At 39.1% G+C, this 25,918-nt stretch overlaps 1 protein-coding gene across 1 annotated transcript in view; it reads right to left on the reverse strand.

Annotated features, from left to right (window-relative positions):
* The window catches only part of LOC128688853 (protein disulfide-isomerase A4), a 44,498-nt gene that overhangs the window by 12,768 nt on the left and 5,812 nt on the right, over window positions 1-25,918 (reverse strand). The window contains exons 3-11 of the mRNA XM_070085385.1: window positions 25,663-25,865; window positions 24,989-25,146; window positions 22,003-22,131; window positions 21,190-21,414; window positions 16,410-16,538; window positions 11,457-11,613; window positions 10,020-10,182; window positions 6,266-6,336; window positions 4,674-5,032 (exon numbers count right to left, since the gene is read on the reverse strand). Coding sequence (XP_069941486.1) covers window positions 4,674-5,032; window positions 6,266-6,336; window positions 10,020-10,182; window positions 11,457-11,613; window positions 16,410-16,538; window positions 21,190-21,414; window positions 22,003-22,131; window positions 24,989-25,146; window positions 25,663-25,865 — 1,594 coding nt within the window. The remainder of the gene's footprint in view (window positions 1-4,673; window positions 5,033-6,265; window positions 6,337-10,019; window positions 10,183-11,456; window positions 11,614-16,409; window positions 16,539-21,189; window positions 21,415-22,002; window positions 22,132-24,988; window positions 25,147-25,662; window positions 25,866-25,918) is intronic.

The following is a 25,918-nucleotide window of genomic DNA, read 5'->3' on the forward strand; positions in this document are numbered from 1 at the left end:
CGATGCAAGAGAGAGTATGAGTCCGAGGATCAAAATGGGTGTGAGTACCTGTATTTAAAACATGGAGGGGGTGGGTGGCAAGAAAAGCCTCTAACTGAATTCCACGGGAATCACAGTGAGACCCTCCCCAGAGGAAATGGTGGGCATTAAAATCACCAAGTAACAGAATCGGTGGCGGTAATGACGAAACAAGGAAGGCAAAATCCGGAATAGATAATGCCCGAGAAGGAGAGAGATATAAAGAACAGAGCGTATACCACCTATGTAAGTGGATACGGGCTGCTGTGTAATGCAGCGAAGTATGAATAAATAGTTGATGGTACGGAATATCAGTGCGGAGAAGAAGGGCACTTTCATTAAAGGTCCCATCAGGAAAAGGATCTGAAGAATACAACAAATTATAGCCTGAGATGTGAGAAATAACAGCAGAGTGTAATTTTGGTTCCTGTAAGCAAACACCAACAGGGGCAAACTGGGAGAGTAACATCTGAAGCTCACCCCGATTACCCCTGAGGCCGCGTATATTCCACTGTAAAAAGGCCATGATTGGCAATGATAAAGATACTTGAAATCCGCAGGTAAGGGTTCCTACGGACTAGAAGGGTTAGAAAAGTCCACATGCGGAGGCAGTGGAAAATGTTCAAGCAGCGAAGGAACGGTGCGCTGTGAAGAAAGGAGTTGCGCAGATGGAGCAGAGGAGAGAGAAAGAGCGGAAGGTGGATCAGTGTCCATTGATGGTTTGGTCTCTGCAATATATTCAGAGATTGCTTCAAGTGTTTCGGAATTCAGAGATGTCGTATGGGAGACAATATTGGGAATGGTAGGGGGAGGATGAGTAAAGATTGGAACTGTATTGGACTGTACCAAGGTAGGGGGGGGCGAAAGGGTGGAGGGAACTGGAGAAGCGTGGCAGGGGACAGAAGAGACAGGAACCTGGGAGGTGGCAGAAGAGGAAGAAACTTGGGAGGGAACAGGGGAGGAAGGTACATTACGAGGAGGAGGGTGAACCTCTGCACTTGTAACCGAGCCAGTGAGAGGGGAAGAACTAGGGACAGAGACAGGGAGGGTAAAATGAGGAGGTGGAAGATGGGTAGGAGGTGTTACCGGACCTTTTTTTGACTTTTGAGAAGTAGAGGGACGATTGGGAAGAGGTGTCGTACGAGGTCTCGTCGATACTGAGGCTTGTAAGAGAGAACTCGAAGAAGCGAGATTAGACTGAGGCGTTGAAGTAGGGACGTCTGAGCCGAGGACAGCAAAAGGATTAGATACAGGAGTGATTATGGGAGAGGTAACCACAGAGGTGGGTGTAGAAGATGGGATACCAGAAGTGGGGGGACGTTTTGAAACACGGGAATAAGAAACACGTGGGAGTCTCCCTTGGAGGCGGAGATGAGAAACTGCCATGGCATAAGGGAGACCTTCTGTCTCTTTGAGGTAACGGATTTCCCGCTCGTTTAAATAGACCTGACAACGGCGAGAGTACGAAGGGTGAGCCTCATGACAGTTAAGGCAAGAGGGAGATCGATTGCAAGACGTATTAGAATGGTCATCGGCACCACAGACTGGGCATTCGGCGATAGATCTGCAATATTTCGCTGGATGGCCAAATCGCCAGCAATTTCTACACTGTTGTGGTGTAGGGATCACCTTTCGAACTTGTAACCGATGTCCTGCTATATAAACGGAGGATGGGAGTTCTCGGCTGTCAAAAGTTAAACGAGCCACATTGCTAGGGTATCGTCTCCGCCCACGGGCAGGAAGAACGTAAGTGTCTACCTTGAGGATTGGGAGATCTTGGAGTTCCAGCTGTTCGAGAATGTCGGTGCCACATGTCTGGAAATTTTGTTGAACTATGGTATGGGGCAGAATAACGGTACCACTACAAGAATTGAGGGAATGATGTTTTTCAAGGGTGACAGGAACAGTATCTATATGGGAAAGACGAGAGAGCTCACGAGCCTGGGTAGCATTCTGTACGGTAATGATGCGCGTACCGCTCTTAAGAGCATGAAAAGAAATATCTTTACCAACATGGCGTAGGAGTGCCTTGCCAATACTATGGTCAGAAAGATAGGCAGTAGAGGAAGTTGGTCGTAAAGTGAAGAATTTAGTCCACTGTTCAGTCTGAAACTGAGAGTGGAAAGGTAGTGAAGGACGTGTCAATCGTTTCTGAGAAGAACGAGAAGGTGAAGGTGGAGAAGTATCATCAGCAGGTAATTGTCGTTGACGTTTAGGCGTGGGACCAGAGTTGGTCCGACGTGGAACGGGTCGGCGATTTGAAAATTGCCGCACCGTAGAGGGAGAGGCCGGAAGCATAGTCAGAGGAGAGCGAAGGTCTGATAAATCGAAGGAGTCAGTCGAGGCCTCAGTACCTGAAGCGGGTGAGGAAACAGCACCGGCAATAGGTACAGAGGCATGAGGAATGTCTGAAGAGTGGTCCAAAGACGAGGCGGGGTCAGAACGGGGTGCGGTATCAAGAAGGGGCCCGGGGGTACTAGGTTCATGGACTAGGGCTGCCATGGTTAGGTTACTTCTTTCTTTTTGTTTTTAAGAAAAAAAAAGAAAGAAGAAAAGAAAATAAAAACAAAAAAAAGAAAAAAAAAGGGGGGACCGGGGAGGGATAGTTCCTAGGAGGAATGAAAGGGCCAGAAATCTCCCTCCGCGCCCAAGAGGACTCGACACCGCTAGTAGCGCAGATGCAGCATGGAACCCGTGCCATACCCTACCCTTCATGCCAGTAAACCAGCAATCTGGGATAGCAACCTCACATCTGCCGAGCTACCTCGGTGGACAAAAGAGAGGGCGGCCGGATATCCGCCACAAAGCATACCTCCTTCAGCCACCACCCCCGGAATCCGAAAGGTGGCTTCCAGAGATACACCCGTCGCCCAAAAGACACCCAAAGCTACTCCGGGATACCGGAGAGGGATCGGGACATCCCTAGGCAATCCAGATTCCACGGCAAACTACGCCACCGCCAAGAAACCTCAACGGAATGGGATGGACCCCGGTGTCCTTTCCCCTACCTAGGAACTAGCGCGCCTGTGGGAGAAATCACGAAGGCTAAAAAGAGGAAGGGCAAAAGGGAGGGGTGAGGAGGAGGAGGAGGAATGGAAAAAGGGGAGGATGGGATAGGGGAGGGGAGAATGGGGGGTAATTAGGTTCGGTCTGAGGAAGAAGACCGACAGGGCTAATTCCTCAGACCAAGAGCCTCTTCACCACGCCAAGGAGCCCCCCTTGAAGAGGTTTGATAATGAGAATTTTTAGAATGTACCTAGTTAATTACCCATTTCAACATTTTAATTTTTAAATCTGATCTCTTAACCTCGCCTAACTGTATTAAGACTGAACAGTGAAGTAATTATTTATATTGCTTAACTGGTTCTTATTCCAGAAACACGTGTTATATTCAGAACCACTACAGTGTGCTATATTTTCTCCATCTTCACATGACCTTTCAATTAAAGTTTTACACTCCAGATTTATTTTTTTGAGAAAAAAATGACTATGCTTCATATAATGTTGTTATATAAGCACAGTGTTAACATCTTAACTAATCTGACAGCAAAACTAGCAAATTAATTTGTATAGCTAGTATTTCAAGTGCTACTTCACCCATGAATGTAGCCAAAATGTTAGAATTTTGTCATAAGAACATACTCTTTAAAATTCAAAGTTCTTATAAACATAATTTAGCTTTTAAACAATGTTCCCTAAATTATTTTTTTAATGCGTTGGCCATCTCCTGCCGAGGCAGGGTGACCCAAAGAAGAAACACTTTTATCATTATTCAACACTTTCACCTTCATTCACATATAATCACTGTCTTTGCAGAGGTGCCCAGATATGACAGTTTAGATGTCACTCCAAACAGCCAATATCCCAAACTAAATCAGGATGTGAAATTTCCATAAATGCTTTACATGACAATAGCAGAAAATAAATATGACTAGGGATGGGAGCAAGGGGCTAGTAACCTCTTTTCCTGTATAAATTACTAAATTTAAAAAGAAACTTTTGTTTTCCTTTTTGGACCACCCTGCCTCGATGGGATACGGCCGGTTTGTTGAAAGAAAGAATGACTAGGGACCTTTAATGCATGTATATCAAACATTTCATAGAAATACTAGTCAATATTTGCAAGGCATTTTTCAAATTTCATACATGTACACTTTATAAACCAGGCTGTCAAGTTGCTGACCACAAGTAGTAAAGAATTCTGAGGATAGAGATTAGAAGATACTGTGGGGGTTACAAAAAGTATTATTCAAGTCAGAGAAGGATTTTTTGATGTGCTTTAGGCATTTAGAGAAGATGGTGAGGAGAATAAGATAGCTAAAAGGTTGTATTAATCTAGTGGGGAAGGGAAGAGAGGGTAGGGCTTGTCACAGGAAGAGCTGGAGGGAGGGTGTGAAGGTATGTGACTGAGCATCCGGTATGCATGAGTGCACATTGGAGCAGGCCGAGTGGAGAAAAGTGTTTTGACATTTTGTTAGAATGTAGCAAGGCAATATTTATGAAGATTCAGGAAAATCAGTTAGCTGGACAATCCTGGAGACGAGAGGTACAGTGCATATTCTATACTGTGATGTCTGCATACCTCTGGCAAGGCTGCTAAATGAAGGACAGTGAATATTTACTTTTTTGATTATATGACCTTACTTATATCATACCTTAAGTTTCTTTAGAGATCTGTCTCCACTGAATGGTATAGGATTATCCTTATCATTTGCTTTCACAAAGTAGATTGTTGGAAATCCTTCTACTTTAAACAAAGGATGTACATCATTAGCAGTTGCATCCATCTTTGCAACTACAACATCTGGATTAGTTGTCGATAACTGCTTAGCTAATTTCTTATATACTGGCTCCAGGTTCTTACAATGACCACACCACGGAGCATAAAATTCTATGAGTACATCTTTCTTAGTAAGCATTACTTCCTCCTCAAAACTTTTAGCTACAACCACACGCACAGGACCATCTTGTCGTTTGGGAACTGACTGAGACTTAAGATGAGGAGTTAGCTTCCCTGAAAAATTATGACAATTGTGAATATATTTTTTATACCAAAAGCTGTCATTTATCAATTATTTTTACAAATTATAATTCATATTCCATATTATCACAATTAATAATGATATTATAGTAGTTCACTGATTATTTGGCAATCAATTATTTGGTTTCCAACATGATCTGGCTATTTCATTTGAGCTGGCACCTAAACAAGTAATGCTGAATAGTTAAGTACAGTGGTACCTTAACTTACAAGTTTAATTCGTTCCATGACCGAGCTCGTAACTCAGTTTGCTTGTACAGTATATCAAATAAATTTTCCTCACTGAAATCAGATGAAATGTCATTAATCTATTCCAGCCCCCAAAAAACCACCCCAGGGGGCAGGAGAAACTACTTCAATATCAACTCTATGGCTTATTTATCAGAACTGGTCTAATATGACAAAAAAACACTAACAGAAACATAATATATATTCTATAATGAATCAAATAGGCCATAATATGGCGAGTGTCCAGGACCAGTCCAAACACAAAATCATTACTACTCTTTCCTATAACATGTTCTTTGGTCCTGGGTAAGAGAAAACAGTTTTTGAGAGGCTAACTGAACTAGATCACTAGTGCAGTGATATGTGAATATCTCAGAAGTAAGTTATTGACTTATTTCATGTAGCCCACCATTTATTACTAAAGTAAATGCAATAATATTGACAGGAATCATAAAAAAAAAAATGATTGTTCTACAATTGGCTTGTGGAATATTGGAAATATTTTAGGATTTGTGTGGGAGTAAAGGGTAAGATATTTTGCAAATGTCAAAAACCTAGCAACTTTATTTTTTTGTAGAATAACTAAAGATAATTAAACAATTACCTCCAGTGAGAACATCGCACTAGCATTGTTTTGTAAGTACCAAGTCCCAAAACCACCTTTTGTCGTGCCATTTAGGCCAGGGTTCTTGCCAAATGTCATTTTCAGTAAATATATATTTTTTTAGTAAATATTTTTTTTTCGCTCATAACTTGAATTTTGGCTCGCAACTCAAAGCAAAAAATCAACAGAGCGATGGCTCGTAACTCAGAAAACTCGTAAGTTGGGGCACTCGTAAGCCAAGGTACCAATGTATATAAAAGGGACCATAAAAATTATGTAACAATTCAACGTTAAAAATCTGTTAACACGCAGTTTTTGGTGCCACATAATCAATTATCTACTGTAACAATTTCTTTCAAGCAACAATTACTTACCTGCTTTAAGCTTTTTAATAAATTCACTTAGAACATCAGAGCTGAAGTCCTCCTCAGGTTCCATTGGGTATCTGTAACCACTCAATTTTTTAACATTTTGACTAAGAGAAATTATATATTAATTTTAATTTACATTGTTGCTCATTTGCCAAAGCAGTAGGGCCCCACTTATACAGCAGGTTAGGTTCCACGTTACTGCCGAAAAGCGGACATTGTCGGAAAGCAGAATGCCTTTTTTTTTTTACTTATAAATGCATATAAATGCCAGATAACAAGTTTACACTAACATATATTAAGTTAGCAATAGAACTAGGCATTAAAAACAATAAGAAGTAAAATACACACAAAGTACACTCATTACTTGCCTTAAAACATTTCTGGTCTTAATTAATGTAGGGTGAGAGATTAGTAGTATTTATTTGTAGGAAGTCAGGTGTAGGAGGTACGGTAGCAAGCCAGGCCACTCCACCCACACGTAATATACTACAACATTTAAAGCACTCCAGAGTGATAAAATACATATACTGTATATTCATCACTTACCTTTTTAAATGTAGAGCGAGAGGTGTGTAAACGAGGTAAAATGAATAAATGAGAGAGAGACAGAGAGAGAGATTCAGAGAGACAGAGATTCAGAGAGACAGAGATTCAGAGAGACAGAGATTCAGAGAGACAGAGATTCAGAGAGACACAGAGGCAGAGAGACAGAGGCAGAGAGACAGAGGCAGAGAGACAGAGGCAGAGAGACAGAGGCAGAGAGACAGAGGCAGAGAGACAGAGGCAGAGAGACAGAGGCAGAGAGACAGAGGCAGAGAGACAGAGGCAGAGAGACAGAGGCAGAGAGACAGAGGCAGAGAGACAGAGGCAGAGAGACAGAGGCAGAGAGACAGAGGCAGAGAGACAGAGGCAGAGAGACAGAGGCAGAGAGACAGAGGCAGAGAGACAGAGGCAGAGAGACAGAGGCAGAGAGACAGAGGCAGAGAGACAGAGGCAGAGAGACAGAGGCAGAGAGACAGAGGCAGAGAGACAGAGGCAGAGAGACAGAGGCAGAGAGACAGAGGCAGAGAGACAGAGGCAGAGAGGCAGAGAGGCAGAGAGGCAGAGGCAGAGAGGCAGAGAGGCAGAGAGGCAGAGAGGCAGAGAGGCAGAGAGACAGAGAGGCAGAGAGACAGAGAGGCAGAGAGACAGAGAGGCAGAGAGACAGAGAGGCAGAGAGACAGAGAGGCAGAGAGACAGAGAGGCAGAGAGACAGAGAGGCAGAGAGACAGAGAGGCAGAGAGACAGAGAGGCAGAGAGACAGAGAGGCAGAGAGACAGAGGCAGAGAGACAGAGAGGCAGAGAGACAGAGAGGCAGAGAGACAGAGAGGCAGAGAGACAGAGGCAGAGAGACAGAGAGGCAGAGAGACAGAGAGGCAGAGAGACAGAGAGGCAGAGAGACAGACAGAGACAGAGAGACAGAGAGAGAGACAGACAGAACATCACTCCATCTGAGATCATATATACCCAGGATGACTCGAGTATGGAACACATTTGTACAGCATAATGATGTCAACGAGATAAAGTCAGTTGATCACATGAAAATGCTGGCCCACAGATGGCTCCAACTTCATCCTGTTCCCTACTTGTCTGTCTCATAACAATAAAAATGCTTTCAAATGAGCTGATGTAGGTAACAGCTCTTAGCTTGCCAATAAAGTTAGGAATCCTTAACCTGTAAATAGCTTGTCAATAAAGCTAGGGATCCTTAACCTTGTCAAACCCTGTGTAAAAAACAAGACAGACAGACAGACAGACAGACAGACAGACAGAGAGAGAGAGACGCGCAGTTACGTAAACAAGCAGACTAACACGTCTGGTTTTGGTTCATATACCTAACACCTCATTTATGTCAATTTATTCTACCATGGGGTGTATTTATCATGTTTATATGTTACATAGCATGTTTATTAAATAATTTTGAAAAAATATAGATGGATTAATGCTTATATTAACGTAACATACGACATTTAATGCGCCTCAGTGATTATTATTGCATATTATTATTCTTTCAACGTACCAGCCGTATCCCACCGAGGTGGGGTGGCCCAAAAGGAAAAACGAAAGTTTCTCCTTTCAAATTTAGTAATACATACAGGGGAAGGGGTTACTAGCCCCTTGTTCCCGGCATTTCAGTCGCCTCTTATGACATGCATGGCTTACGGAGGAAGAATTCTGTTCCACTTCCCCATGGAGATAAGAGGAAATAAACAAGAACAAGAACTAGAAAGAAAATAGAAGAAAACCCAGAGGGGTGTGTATATATATGCTTGTACATGTATGTGTAGTGTGACCTAAGTGTAAGTAGAAGTAGCAAGACATACCTGAAATCTTGCATGTTTATGAGAGACAAAAGACACCAGCAATCCTACCATCATGTAAAACAATTACAGGCTTTCATTTTACACTTACTTGGCAGGACAGTAGTACCTCCCTGGGCGGTTGCCGACTACCAACCTACTACCTAGGTATTATTATTATTATTATTATTATTAATACGGCATCCTTAAGACTAATAAGACACTTAGTGATTTTAACGTGTACCTGCATGCCGGCACAGTAAGTTTATTTAGGTACAGTGCACATAAGTATAATTATCAGAGTACAGCCTCTCCTCACTTGCCGATGTTCTCGTTTACCAACAACTTGGAGTTAGGACAGGCTCTCCAACAAGTTGGTATTGTATGATGTACGAGAACTTGGGTCATGAATGGGCTGCGAAGCGTCTCAGCGTCAAGCATCTCTATCTCCTTCCTACAGCCACTCAGTACACTAGCTTTCACAGTCTCCGAAACAACATTTGTACAAATAATGAACGGATTGAAAGGATTTTCACAGCAAACGTAAAACTTAACGTTTTAATTTCAGGTGATGACATTTTTGAAGTATCAGTAAGGGGTGGTTCCTCGATTAGCTATGAATTCATTTACCAATGTGGTCTTGGTAATGGAACTCCGTCGGTAAGTGAGGAGAGACTGTATATATAAAACACGAAATAACTTTAAAACACTTGAAATTTTGGAAAGTTTCCAGACATAATGAGACATGGTGCTCACAGAAATGTAAACAAACCGGGTGGGGCACGGTGACCCTATTAGAAAGTCAGGTGGGGGGAGCCATATAGCGAGTTTTGGTCATAATTTGAAATGTCCATATTAGATGGACACTAAGGCGAAACACAGTAAAATGGGGCCCTACTGTAGTGAAAATTAAGATCATAGCTGTGTGTACACCATATCCAGTGACAACAGGATGGAGAAACAGCTTAAGTAGTGACAGCAAATCATGTGATCATTGATGACTAAGGCACAAAGGAGAATTATAACAGTTCATTCAGCCTTGCATTTTTATGTAACATACCTAAGTGTTTTAATCATGTTTTCTCCAAGTAAACCTTGCTCAAAGTTATGTCCTTCACTGTACTAATGCACTTATGTGCAATTATCTTTGTAGTTAAAATTCAGCTTCTTTGGCAGTATACAATAAAGAGAAACCCTTGAAACCAGTCAAAGCTTTGTCACAGGTTTAATACACCATATTAGAAATAAAAGACTAACTGAAGAATATTTTACAAAAAGTTAAGTGGAAAACACAGGTGTAAAATGTATTAATTTTGGATGTTGCCTATCTTAATAAAATCTTGAAAAAAAAAAAAAAAAACCTTAAAGAGGCACTTTAAAAGCACAAAATGCAATACACTAGAAAAAATACATCTTACTTTAGATTGTTCACAAAAGCTGCAACATTCACAGATTCTCCCGAGTCTTCCAAACCAAGGCTCTTTATCTCTTCTTCAAACTCTTCTTCATTGGCAATTGCAAAGATAATGTCTCTATTCTTATCAGCTACAGGAAGTATCTTGTTGCGAATAAATTGGGTATCTGAAAGAAAATAAATCTCAGTGTGTCATATTGAAAAGTCTCAATACAATTACAAACTTTACTACTAAAAATACCCTTCATAAAAAGTTTTTAGTAAAAATTATTTAGACACATCATCCTCAATTATATCATAAGATCCCTAAGCAAACAATGTCAATGTCCTTGAACCTACTAAATAATTATACTGTACATACTACTGTTAAATTCACATCTTGAAAACACTACACTGATGATGACATAAGACACTTCCTAAAAAAAATGTGATATAACATAGGCATCACACTCTAAACAAATGCTAATTGATATTCCTCATGTTTGCCTGAACCTACACAGAAATCCAATGCCAATAATAGGGCCAAAAGTGTTTAACCCTTAAACTGTCCAAACATAGACCTACGTTCACATGTGCAGTGCTCCAAAAGTAGATCTACCATTTTTTTACACATTTTCAAATACATAAAAAAAATGTAGATCAAAGTTTTTTTAAATGCTTTCAAATGTAAAAAAAAAAGACCTTTTTTTTACGTACTTTCAAATGATGAAAAAACGTAGATCTACGTTTGGACAGTTTAAGGGTTAATAACATGCCAGGTGAATTAAATTTAAAAAGGAATGAAAACAAAAACTTAAAATAATAAGTGGTCTTGATGTATAATTTTTTAAAAACCATTCATCTTTCACATCTGTTATAAATTACACCATGATTCTTAATTTTCTGAAATTCAATTTTCTCATTATCCTCCTTATTTGATTTTCAATATTCTATAAATTAACATTCAATTAAACATTAAATTTTAATTAAAGTCCCACATTAAATACACAATATATTTTATTACAATGCAGTTCTATGTAACTATTTTTTTAAGTACATACATTTATTTACACATGTCTAACAATTCCCATTTTATATACTGTTAGCATTAGTCTTAAATTAAGAATGACCATGCATCACTATGGGCTTTTTCCTTAAGAAATATGTACTATTAACTTACTATTGTTACTAATGAATTTTCTTGGGAAAATGAGGATGGTGTAGTTTGCAAGAGAGAGCGAGATATGAAGCCAAAAGCTAATGCAAATATGAAAATAAATTTGTTGACAATTTTGCATTTTCAAAGTTATTAGTTTCAAGAGACTAACATGAATGTAACTCTTCACAAATTTGTGGAGACGACCATACATATAAAAAAAAAAGCAAACCTGGCATACCTATCCATGTTCATCATTTTATCTTGCAAATTAAAATTAGTTCCTACCTCTGGTTTAATACTTGCCTTTCACATACTGGTGAGAAAAGTTTACATCATAATATACTACTACAAGAGGTTGAGTAGTATATTTAAATTCCATGTTACTTCTTGTGCGTTGCCCAACCAGTGGTATACTTTTTTTGGATATGAAGGCAGCAATTTCCTTGTATGTTCCAGTTGTCTGTCAAAAGGGTTACGTAAAAAACCCAGTTCATTAAGCAGCTCATAGGAACTGGTGCTCGCAACATTGCAACACTTATGATTAATATTCTTAACATAAATAAATTCAGCAAAACTTGATAAATACCAAATAGGACTTCTTTCAAAATGACAATAGGAGAACATATAGAACCACAACAATCATTCATAAAATACATGAATGAAGTACAGGTGTCCCTTCCTCTATGTGGCTGATGTGCTCATGGACCATGGTGAATGAAGCAATTTTTGCATAAAGTGAACCAAATACAGTGGACCCCCGGTTAACGATTTTAATCCGTGCAAGAGGGCTCATCGTTATGCGAAATAATCGTTATGCGAATGAATTTTCCCCATAAGAAATAATGGAAATAAAATTAATCCGTGCAAGACGCCCAAAAGTATGAAAAAAATTTTTTTTTACCACATGAAATGTTAATTTTAATACACACAAACTGAAAAAGGCATGCACAATTACATGACACTTACTTTTATTGAAGATCTGGTGATGATTGATGGGATGGGAGGAGGGGAGAGCATTATCTTCTTACTGTTTAGAAGGGGAATCCCCTTCCATTAGGACTTGAGGTAGCAAGTCCTTTTCTGGGGTTACTTCCCTTCTTCTTTTAATGCCACTAGGACCAGCTTGAGAGTCACTGGACCTCTGTCGCACAACAAATCTGTCCATAGAGCTCTGTACCTCCCGTTCCTTCAAGACTTTCCTAAAATGGGCCATAACATTGTCATTGAAATAGTCACAAGCACGGCTTGCAACAGCTGTGTCAGGGTGATTTTCATCTATAAAGGTTTGCAGTTCAACCCACTCTGCACACATTTCCTTAATCTTTGAAGTAGGCACAATGGATTCCACAACTGGCATAGGCTTCTCAGGGTTAGCCCCAAACCCTTCAAAATCTTTCTTAATTTCCATACTAATTCTCACCCTTTTTACCACAGGGTTGGCACTAGAAGCTTTCTTGGGGCCCATGGTCACTTATTTTCCAGAAACAGCACCGAAAATACTGTAATAATACGAAATATTCCGAGTGTATGCTTGGATGTTACCGCGGAGGCTGGCTGGTAAACAATGGGACGGAGCGGCACATGTGAGGCTGGCTGAGGGCACATTGGACGCGTCTCGGACGAAAATCGGTATGCGGGTTTTTAATCGGTATGCGCGGCAAAAATTTTGCGATAAAAGTAATCGTTATGCGGAAAAATCGCTATGCGATGCCATCGTTATGCGGGGGTCCACTGTAGTACAATGTAAAACACCAATTTTCAGACTATGTATTCCTAATTTCTTGGATACTGTTTATTAGCAATGAGTTCCAATGATTCCAAGTTTTATTATTTTGCTACATCAAGATCCCTCAAGGGAGGCACCTTGATGCTGGTGAGAGGCTCTTGATCTAAGAAATTGGACCTGTGCTCCAATTCAAGAAACTATTGTGGAAAAAGTAATGAACAATGAAATTCAGATTTCTATCATAATCTCCAAATAAAATATTATTTATTTTTACACAAAAATTACGAACATACCAGATAAGCACTCAATGGCCATATACAGTGGTACCCAGAGTTTTGTACAGCTCCCAACTCAAACAATTATGTAAGTGTATTATCCTAAGTGCTTTTGTAAATGTATTTTTGGGAGTCATTTCAGACCCCCAAAAATACATTTACATAAGCACTAATCTAATTTACATTATTGCTTATGGGAACAAATTTGTTTGGTAATAGCACTCGAACAGTCTTCTGGAATGAATTATGGCCGAAACTTGGGATACCACTGTACTTTAAATAAATGCAATTAATAAAAAAAAAAAAAAATTTAATTAAAATTCAAGCATAATCCTCCTTCCTTTTACTCTTTGTCAAAGTGAAGTGGACATTTTATGAACCTGTTATTACGTACATATCTCCCTTATCTTTCCTTCACCCCTAGTACTGACAATGTTGGCACAACCCAACAGTCCAACTGCATGTCCAGTTTCTTTTGATTAGGGGCAAGACACTTATATTGAAAGCCAACTATAAGACTTCATTCAAAATACGTATGCTCACTGGCTTCCCCATACCCAAATCTGTTTCCTTTCCTTTATTTTAAGTACAAATTAGTTTAGAGTGTTATTTTAGAATACGGTGGACCCCCGGACATCGGCCAAATTGGATTTCGGCGGCATTTTTAGCCGAAATTCTATCCTGGATTTCGGCCAGCAACTCAGAAATCGGCCATATTGGGCACGTCCGCCTACCACGCTACGTGCCCAAGTGTCTGGCTGTGTCTCTGGGCGAGTGAGCAACACTCCGCGCATTCATCCAAACATTATAATCCACTTTTTTGTGGTTGTTTATTGAGTGCGACTCTGAGATAAGCCACCATGGGCCCAAGAGCTACCCACTGAAGAGCTACAAGACCTTCATCTGCAACAGCAACAGACCACAGTTGAGGAAATTGGTTCAAAGGAAGAAGAGAGAGGAAAGAAGGTGCCTTCTTCAGTGATTAAGGACATTTGTACAAAGTGGAGGGGAGTGCAAAGTTTTGTGGAGAAATCACCCTAACCAAGCTGAAACAGGCCATATCTGCAACATGTTCAGTGACAAAACCTTGTCCCACTTCAGGCAAATCTTAAAAGAGATGCCAGAAACAGACCTCTCTGGACAGTTTTTTTGTGCGACAGGGGTGCAGTGACTCGAGTTGGTCCTAGTGCCAGTAAAAGAAAGGAAGTAAATAAATAACAAAAAAAGGCATAATACCGTGACTGGAACGATACACAAATAACCCACACATAGAAAAGAGGAGCTTACGACGATGTTTCGGTCCGACTTGGACCATTTACAAAGTCAGTGCGACTTTGTAAATAGTCGAAGTCGGACCAAAACGTCATCGTAAGCTCCTCTCTTTATGTGCGGGTTATTTGTGTAAAGGAAGTAACCCCGGATAGGGACTAGATACCTGAAGTCCTTATGGAGGGGGATTCCCCTTCCAAATAATAATCAGTCCTCCCTCTCTCCTCCTCCTTGTCTTCCATATGCCAACCAGAATCTTCAATAAAGGTAAATGTGATGTTAAATGTTCATTTATCCATTTCATTAGTCATTTTATTTAGTTCACACTGTTCTGCGTATGTAAAACTATAGTTAATCTTTAACTCGTAAATGGTCCAAACGTATATACAGTGGTCCCTCGTTTTTCGTAATTAATCCGTTCCTGGAGGAGCTACTATAAACGAAATTTACGATTTGCGAATCAATTTTCCCCATGAGAAATAATGTAAATACAATTAATCCGTTTCTGACACCCAGAAGTAAGAAATAATGTAAATACAATTAATCTGTTCCTGACACCCAGAAGTATTAAAACAAAAAATTTTTTTACATGAAATATAGATGTAGTACATAAACAATACAATGGGAAATGATGAATGAAACATTAACAGCATAACACTTACCTTTATTGGAGATTCTTCTTAATGTATGGGAGACTGGAGGAGAGAGATTGGATTGTTTACAGTTTGGAAGGGGAATCCCCTTCCAGCAACACCTCAGGTACCAATTGCTTCTCTGGGGTTGCTTCTCTTCTCTGTTTCTTAATGCCACTAGGACCACCTTGAGAGTCACTAGTCCTGTCTTGCAAAGTAACTGTGGAGAGAGCTCTGTTTCTGGAGTCTCTTTAACACTTCCCTAAAATGGCCCAAGACTTTGTCACTGCACATATTTCTCACCTTCTTTACCACAGGCTTGGCACTAGGAGCTTTCTTTGGAGCCATGGTAGCTTATTTAGTACTTGCAAGCACTAAAATGAGTGGAATATTATGAAATATTTCGTAGGAGCACTTGAGGGGACCTTCACTCACTGGTAAACAATGCCAGACTGGCTGGGTAGGGAGGCCTCCCCGGCTCACACCGTGCGTACGCGTCCCGGACAAACTACTATTTGCGAGTCAACCTATGAAAAGCGAGTCCATGTTTATACGAAAATATCCCTATGATTGGCGAAATTTACGATTGCCGAGAACTACGAAAAGTGAGGGACCACTGTACTGGTAAAAATGGTGTGACTACAAAAAAATGAATTGGCATAAAGTTAAATTGCATAAAGCAAGGGTAAACCTGCACTGCACAAGTATTTATTTATGTTATTTCACTATATATGAGCAAATAAATCAGCTTAAGACTAACCATTCTCCATGGGGAAGTAGAACAGAATTCTTCCTCCGTAAGCCATGTGTCATAAGAGGCAACTAAAATGCTGGGAGCAAGGAGCTGGTAACCCCTTCTCCTGTATATATTACTAAATGTACAGGAGAAACTCTTGGTTTTTCCTTTTGGGCCATCCCGCCTCAGTGGGATACGGCCGGTGTGTTGAAAGAAGAAAGAACACTAACCATGCACTTGCTACACTATATATTTAAAAATGTCAACTCAAAGGAATAAAAATAAACATTTATTCTAACTCCTATTTCTGTAACATAAAAATGGCATGTTGTGTAATCTAAATTAAGGCAAGTGTGGGTTATTTATGTATTGTTCCAGTCATGGTATTGCCTTATTTTTTTGGTATAATATACAGTACGTACATGAGACTGTGCAACAGATCATCTGCGCTCACTAGTACAATACATATTATTGGAAAATATAATATACCACTGAAGAGAGGTGGGGAGCAGTGGAGGGGAAAAATTAAATATAAAAAAAAAGAGAAATGAATGCAATTATCACTGCTGCTACTCTAACCATCTTCAAGGTTACTTTTTACAATCATATTTCTTATACCTTAGTATACTTGGAGCTTTTGTCCTCATACTTTGAGTGATATATCTCTGGCATATGGATGGTAACGGTGTTGACTTTCAACTTTAAATGTTCAGCAGCTGCTTCATCAAAAGTATGGAAGAATGACAACTTACCTAAAAACAAAAATATTTAATTTTAATTTAATGTATTCACTTACTATTCATAACATATTAGATAAATTTATTTAAAACACCATGTCTCATATGAAAAAGATATTAAATTCTGATAAAGTGGATAAAAATCTCTAAACCAGAGCTTTAAATGAGATAATGAAGAAAACTTTAATAACATACTGTAATGTACAACTGTTTAAAGTACCCCAAGCCCTTCAGATTAAAGGCTTTCCAAATAATCATTTTTCCAATCAAAACAATAAAACCCTTATCCACTCTTTCCCGATAAATTATTCTATTTAGTAGAAGAGGTTGATAACCACCAAGGTGAAAAAGACAAAACAGTGTAGTCCTTCACTGTACTGATGTACTGCTTTAGGAGAAGCTTTATCATGTTATACAGAAAACAAAGCTCTGCATAACTCCACAAGTTTTCCATCAAATTTCATACTTTTAGAGTCATTACCTTCAGATAGATTCTCTACCATTACAATTTTTTTTTAAATGTGGACACTGAAAGCAATATTAATTTTAGGGATCCTGACCCCAATCATTTTCACATATGAACTGGGCTGTCTTAGGGCATTAAGTGTATGGTCTTGTTCCTATATATTACACAGGCATTACTTGTGTTCTAAAGTACATTTATGTTCTGGGAGTGATCCGAGGTCACAGGATGCCCACCTAAATAAAATTTACTGCATCTAGTAAAAGGAATGATGCAGACTCCGGGAAATTACTAGATGCACTGGGGATACAATTTCAGCTTCATCGAGGATGGTGGCAAAAGGCTAGGCAGTGGTGGAAAGAGCCACATGCCTGTTGACTTTTGGCATTCTCTCTGGAAGTTTTCAAAATACAATGTGCCTTCCATCTGCAGTAATATGCTGGGAAACCAATATAACAAAGATGCCAACTATAGTGCTGCAAACCCTATAAACTCTGAGAAAGAATCCGATCAGGACACCATGCTTGGCTTTTAGGTCAGTGAGAAAAGAATTCAATAACGTCATGCTTATGGTAGTTTTTGTAGCCCTGAATTTTAGTGGTGCCATTTTCATTAACAGAACATTGAGAGAAGACTCTTTCATCCTTAAGGGTGAACCATACATAGTCATCAGTAGAAGATCCAGGTACAAAAAAGTGGCCTAAGTTAAACTATTAAGCAGAATCTGTCATAGCTAAGTGACCTCTGGTATAGTTAGTGGCAAGCAAGTCTTCTTACAGTGAGTGGCAATTTAACATACAGTACCAGAATTCAAAATAAAAATGAAATGCCAAAAATCCATTGTAGACTTCAACAGGTGTAATCAATTTGCACCTACACTTAGTGATATACCCTAAATAAATTTCTGGATCCACCAATGGTTATAAAGGTTTACACTGTTGTGTCTTCATCTAAATTATTATTTATTTATGGCAACTAAGTCATAGGTGCCTAACTCAGATAGGATGGAATGTACATCTTTGAATAAGGACCAGGAAAAAATTAACAAAAAATAGGAGAGAAAATGACTGACTTACCGAAAATATAACCTGTCTCCATTTTAAAAAATGGAGAACAGTATGTAAAATCCAGTGTCCAAGTATCAGCCTGCAGCCTCGTCTTCTGATGCAGTTTAGATTTTAAACAAGATTTTGCTAGACCATTAACTTACTGGAATATCCCAGGTAACATTTTGTTAAATGAAGGACTTCAGAACAAAAGTTTATTATTCACTGAATAATAAAACGTTGCATATTGCAAAGTCTCCTATACATATTTTTCAAACAAGCACATTTTCACTTTTCCTCACCTATACATTCACGTATTTCATTCCCATGACAAACAGCCCTGTTCCTTTTCTCGTATCACCTCACAGGTAAATGTTACCTAAATATTTAGGTAATATTTACCTTACAGGAAAATGTTACCTAAACCTACTGACTGACTGTCAAATCTTAATGTGTAGCCCCAAGCCACACCCCACTCCTAGGAGAGAAGTTTACACTTAACGACAAGTCCTAGAATCGTGATCATCCAATCAGGAAGCAGACTGTAATACCTAAGGTTGAACAGATCTGTCAGTAGGCTCAACTTAACTTTGTCATGGTCACACTAGCTTAGAGAGATCAAGTTGTTTGTGCAATCTGTCTTAAGTAAAACAGATTGTTGTAAGTATTATTATTATTATTATTATTATTATTATTATTATTGTCATTATTATTATTATTAACACATTGGCCATTTCCCACCAAGGCAGGGTGGCCCAAAAAAGAAAAACTTTCACCATCATTCACTCAATCAGTCTTGCCAGAGGCACGCTTACACTACAGTTATAAAACTGCAACATTAACACCCCTCCTTAGACTGCAGGCACTGTACTTCCCATCTGCAGGACTCAAGTCCAGCCTGCCAGTTTCCTTAAGTCCCTTCATAAATATTACCCTGCTCACACTAACAGAACGTCAAATTCTAAAACCCATTTGTCTCCATTCGCTATCTAACATACTCATGCATGCTTCTTGGAAGTCCAAGCCCCTCACACACAAAACCTCCTTTACCCCCTCCCTCCAACCTTTCCTAGGCCGACTTCCATCCCGCCTTCCCTACACTACAGATTTATACACTCAAAGTCATTCTATTTTTTTCCATCCTCTCTACATATCTGAATCACCTCATCAACCCCTCCTCAGCCCTCTGGATAATATTTTTGGTAGTCCCACACCTCCTAATTTCCAAACTACGAATTCTCTGCATTATATTCACACCAAACATTGCCCTCAGACACGACATCTCCACCGCCTCCAGCCTTCTTGCTGCAACATTCACCACCCATGCTTCACACCCATATAAGAGCATTGGTTATAACTATACTCTTATACATTCCCTTCTTTGCTTCCATGGATTAAGTTCTTTGTCTCCACAGATTCCTCAATGTGCACCACTCACCTTTTTTCCTTTGTCATTTCTATGATTCACCTCATCTTTCATAGACCCCATCTGCTGACATGCCCGCTCCTAAATATTCGAATACATTCACCTCCTCCATACTCTCCCTTAAATATGATGTCTAATCTTTTGTTACCCATTTTTTGTTATCCTCATCACCTTACTCTTTCCTATATTCACTTTTAATTTTCTTCTTTTACATACCCTACCAAACTCATCCACCAACCTCTGCAACTTCTTTTCAGAATCTCCCAAAAGCAGCGTCATCAGCAAAGAGCAACTGTGACAACTCTCATTTTGTGTTTGATTGATTAAAAACCCAGATTAGCAGAACTTCCATTGCTGGCAATCACAGTTTGTCCAACAGCCTTCAGGTTCAATTTTCAGGAAAGTTATTTCACCAACACGCTGAACTCATCCACGCACTACAAAACTTGCCACACCCAGGTGTAGACACCATCTGGTAGCATCTTTCAGATTCCAGATTAAATTATCACTACCCAAAAATCCATATTAAACCTCAACTCTAAGTTATAATGTGACCACAATTCCTGAAGGGTTGGTACTGTATAGCTACTTTAAATGTCTTAAAATTCCTAAAGATTAAAAATAGTTTTATTTTTTTTTTCCAACAAGTCGGCCATCTCCCACCAAGGCAGGGCGACCCAAAAAGAAAGAAAATCCCCAAAAAGAAAATACTTTCATCATCATTCAACACTTTCACCTCACGCATACATAATCACTGTCTTTGCAGAGGTGCCCAGATTCAACAGTTTAGAAGCATATGTAAAGATGTATAACACATCCCTCCAAACTGCCAATATCCCAAACCCTTCCTTTAAAGTGCAGGCATTGTACTTCCCATTTCCAGGACACGAGTCCGGCTATATAAAAATAACTGGTTCCCCTGAATCCCTTCACTAAATATTACCCTGCTCACACTCCAACAGCTCGTTAGGTCCCAAAAACCATCATCTCCATTCAATCCTATCTAACAGGCTCATGCATGCTTCTTGGAAGTCCAAGCCCCTAGCCCACAAAACCTTTACCCCCTCCCTCCAACCTTTTCAAGGACGACCCCTACCCCGCCTTTCTTCCCCTACAGATTTATATGCTCTGCATGTCATTCTACTTTGATCCATTCTCTCTAAATGACCAAACCACCTCAACAACACCTCTTTAGCCCTCTGACTAATACTTTTATTAACACCACACCTAATTTCCACACTCTGAATTCTCTGCCTAATTTACACCACACATTGCCCTTAGAAAGGACATCACTGCCTCCAACCGCCTCCTCGCTGCAGCATTTACAACCCAAGCTTCACACCCATATAAGTGTGTTGGTATCACCATACTTTCATACATTCCCTTCTTTGCCTCCATTGATAATGTTTCTTGTCTCCACATATACCTGAATGCACCACTCTCCTTTTTTCCTTCATCAATTCTATGGTTAACCTCATCCTTCATAAACCCATCTGCTGACATGTCAACTCCCAAATATCTGAAAACATTCACTTCTTCCATACTCCCTGTCTCCAATGTGATATCCAATTTTTCTTTATATCATTTGAGACCCTCATCACCTTACTCTCATCTATGTTCACTTTCAACTTCCTACCTTTACACACCCTCTTATATGGACCAAAAAATAAATAAACCAGCATTACAAATGGAAGAGTAATAGCAGCTTTCAATTTACTGACTCCACCTTACCTCTTAATTCATTTGCAGCTCCAATATATTCATCGAACATATCATTCTTTTCTGAAAAATAGGCAATTACATTTGCATCTTTCCTTGCAAAGTTGTTCTGGGCCTCTACTGCAGTTTTTACTTCTCTTGAGGGCAATTTGGCTTGCTCCTTCATATATTCAACAATTCCAGAATGATCCCGTTTACCCTTGTAATCAAATTTTCTGCCACTGCGAAATACCTGTGAGAAAAAACTTTTTTTATTCATGAAAAAATGGGTTAAACGTATGAAAACAATATATAACTATCTCAACAGCTAACTAGATATATTGCTTGCATGTTCAGAATATTGTAGGTAGTAGGTTGGTAGACAGCAGCCATCCAGGGGGGTACTACCATTCTGCCGAGTGAGTGTAAAACAAAAGCCTGTAATTGTTTTACATGATGGTAGGATTGCTGGTGTCTTTTGTCTGTCTCATAAATATGCAAGATTACAGGTACATCTTGCTACTTCTTCTTACACTTAGGTCACACTACACATATATGTACAAGCATATATATACACACACCCCTCTGGGTTTTCTTCTATTTTCTTTCTAGTTCTTGTTCTTTTTATTTCCTCTTATCTCCATGCGTGTTGTAAGAGGCATCTAAAATGCCGGGAGCAAGGGGCTAGTAACCCCTTCTCCTGTATGTATTACTAAATGTAAAAGGAGAAGCTTTCGTTTTTCCTTTTGGGCCACCTCGCCTCGGTGGGACACGGTCGGTGTGTTGAAAGAAAGAAGAATGTTCAGAATATATATTTTTTCATTACAAGTGTGATACAAACCAACATAGTTGGATATCCAGAAACTCCATATTCATCAGCTATTTCTTTTTCCTCTGTTCCATCAATCTTGGCCAGAGGGATGTTGTTAGCTTGAAGATCATGTGCTGCAGCCTCATACTCTGGTTCAAGCTGCAAAAATTACAAAGCACTGTAATCCTTATAAATCCATCTACAGTAACTGCATTATCTGATTCTCTTCTAATCACAGATTGGATATAATTAAAACAGCCCCATATCCAACAATTTAATATTAATAGCTCATTCTACACTTTCAGCAGAGCTATTTTTTCATTACAAGCAGACTTCTGAAGCAGGATCCTCATCCACATTTGCTATTATCTCCCATACAAACCACAAACATTTTCAAGAACTATTCCACTAGCAATATTTTCTTTTATCTCTGGTGTAAAAACTTTAGTCCTAAACCTGTAAGAGTCAAATAGCACTGTAAGGAGGAGGGGGGTGTAGTAAAGTAGAATGTGCGTAGTTAAGATTCAGCAAGAGGTAGGTGTGTGTATAGTTAGGGGTTAGTGGGGATTAGTGCAAATAAAATTGAAATTACAGTTGGTGTATTAGGTGACCTTCAATTAAAAAAAAGTCGAGAGAATGAGTCTCCATCAAAGATGGAACCTTCAGAAAGGAGATCAATAAGAACAAGTGTGTTGGGGCAACAGACATTGGAAGTGGATCCTGCATGCACTGTGATAGTTAAGACACACACACTATAAAGGTATGATGAGTAGACAGTGCAACCTAACAACCCTCACACAGTGGTGTGAGTAGTTTCTCCATGTGATATCCAATACAGAAGTGTGTGTAGTCTCCCAAACCTGATAATGGTGTGGTGTGAAGACACAAACAGGTCTTCACAGAGCTAAGTACACGTCACCACTGAATAAATTTAGATTTAGAAAGGACATAGGCAAGTACTGGTTTTCTAACAGAGTTGTAGATGTGTGGAACAGTCTTCCCAGTGGGGTGATAGAGGCTAGGAACTTGGGTAGCTTTAAGAAGAGACTGGACAAATATATGAGTGGGAGGGGCTGGGTTTGATTGGTGTCATGGGGTACGGGAGTTATTTCTTGGGTAGCTTTAGGTAGATGTCGTTTTGATAAGGACCTGCCTCGTATGGGCCAGTAGGCCTTCTGCAGTGTTCCTACATTCTTATGTTCTTATAGTCAGAATCCTCAATGTAGTTTGACTGGCCCACAAATTGTTGTCTATGTAGGCCAACATTGTTGTCAGTGGTCGAGGAGAAATAAAAAAAAAAAAAAATAGTCCGAGTGAGGAATACTCCTTTGGGAAATCAGGTCTTGAATAGCTGACTTAGCAACTGAGTCTGCATGTTCATTGCCCTGAACACTGGCATGTCCAGGAACCTAGCATGATATGACTTCTTTGTGCTTACTATAAATGTGACATAAGAAAAGCTGTATATGAAGGCCAATGGAATGAGGGGAGATTAATTTCTGGATAGCCTGTAACCACAAAAGATGAGGATGTGGATAGTAGCGAGAACTGCATACAACACTGCTGTGAAAGTACTAGCCAATTCTAATAAATGACCTCTTATGATTCGTTCGGGAAAAGCAGCTGTACACCAAACTCCATTGTGGTATTTAGAACCATCAATGTACACTGGAACAGCACAAAAGTGAGACTAGAAGTGATCAAGAAAGTGAATGTACAGAGCTACAACCACTGAAAATTTAAAAAAAAAAAAAATATGATAAAAAATATTGAAGATGGAACACCAAGAGCACAACTCTGCTCCTGTGGCTACAAATAGGCAATTGTATTATATCTTTACAAAATAGGTCTCACTATAGGAAACAACTACCAGTAAATCTTTAACATACCCATATTCTACAAATTGGAGACTTAAACAACTGTTCCATGTACTTCTCCACTTAAGACAAAGTATACTAAATATTCACTGTAGTTCTGTCCACCTCTGCAATGGGCAATGATGACAAGATCTATATACAGGTCCACTGGAGATTAAAATACTGACATACTATCTCACATTTCACTTGAAAATACCAATAGGTTAGATCAAAGTGCCTTTTCTCAGATCAACAGCATACACTAGGAAACAATCAACATTCTTAAGGAAACGTGATGTGCGCTCAGAGAGGTAACTGCTCAGTTAAAGTGGGGTGGCTAACTTGCAGACCGCAACAATCTTGACAGGTGTTAGACATGGACAGTGAATAGACCCAGAAAACAGTCTGCTGAAACTAAATATGTACTGTACAATGTTTTACCAATTATGGGGAATTAAAGTAAGATAAGACAAGATAAGAAGTTTGAGATTTTGTTCAGATTTTTAACCTGAAGGGTTAGCGACCCAGGATACCCTAATAGTCAACGCATCATTGGAAACTGTCTTATTTCCACTAGGGTTCTTTAATCATGTTCCCCAGGATGCAACCCACAACAGTCTATTAACACTCGTGTACCACTTGCTACTAGGTGAACAGGGGTAGTAGGTGTCAAGAAACATGCCTGGTATTTCCACCTGTGTCAGGGATTTAACAATGGACACCAAGTATGTATGCTGAGTGCACTATCAAACAAGCATTAAGTAACAGGAAAAGTACTACAGTACTGTATATACAGAAAATGTGGGAAGACAATGTCAAACCTGCAATGGTTTGAGCATGTATGAAATAATGGGAATGCAGTTTATTAAAAGATTTGAGAATCCAAGAACTGGGATGAAAATTTTACATACTGTGAGAGCCTATGAAGACAATAGGATAGAAACAAGCCAGAAAGACAAGTTCTGACAGGGACTCAAATGGTGGAAATACAAATCTTAAATGAACGAACTAATTGAAGATTGCAAATTTCAGCACAAAATTCATAAATCAAATCTAATGAAAATATTCATTTCTATCTTTTTTGGCTTTATTCTTGCCAAATTCACTCTCCAAACAATTCTATGCTAGTTCAAAACTTTGAAGTACTGCAATTTACTTACAGCCTTGCAATGTCGACACCAGGGAGCATAAAATTCCACAAGGATGAGGTCGTTTGACGTGATGGTTTTAGAAAAATTAGCAGCAGTGAGAACAATGACAGCAGATTTAGGTGGTACATAATTAGGATCAGCATGCATGTGCATGTAATCCACTAGAGCTGTGAAGAAAACAAATAGATTAATTAAGAAACAGGATTACAGTAACTTTAGTTCACAGAAACTTTAAAAATTTAAAACAATGAACAGTATGTATTAGATTTAGATTCATATTTAGGCTCATTAACCCTTAAATGGTCCAAACGTATATATACGTTTTTTCAACATCTGAAAGTATGTAAAAAATGTAGATTTTTTTTTTTGTTTTACATGTGAAAACATGTAAAAAAACTTTTATCTACATTTTTTTTGTTATATTTGAAAATCTGTAAAAAAAAGTAGATCTACTTTTGTAGCACTACGAATTTGAACGTCGATCTGTTTGGACCATTTAAGGGTTAAATAAAGTCGAGAATAATTACACATGTACATACATAAAAAGGTATATAATATCTTAACCATTTTATCTACATTTACAGCACTATATCCATGCCATGGGAGGAAAAGAAAAGGAAGAAAAAGAAAAGGAAGAAGAAAAAAAGGAAGAAAAGGAAGAAAAAGAAGAAGAAATACCGTACCTTTGCTAGTTCTTGCACCACTGTAATCTTCAACAGGCTGACCATTTTTGAAGAGTTTAATTGTTGGGTAACCAGACACTAAAAACTCTTTTGCCAACTCTTGCTCCTTTGTGGCATCTACTTTACCTAATCTTATACCATCCTCTTTCAACTCTTTTGCTGCAGCAGCATACTCAGGAGCTAGCTGCTTGCAATGGCCACACCTAAGGTTGTTAGAAAATTTATTATTTTTATTATTATTAGGTTGAAATCCCCC

This window comes from Cherax quadricarinatus, chromosome 16 (genome assembly GCF_038502225.1).
Source record: "Cherax quadricarinatus isolate ZL_2023a chromosome 16, ASM3850222v1, whole genome shotgun sequence".
Classification (NCBI taxonomy): domain Eukaryota; kingdom Metazoa; phylum Arthropoda; class Malacostraca; order Decapoda; family Parastacidae; genus Cherax; species Cherax quadricarinatus.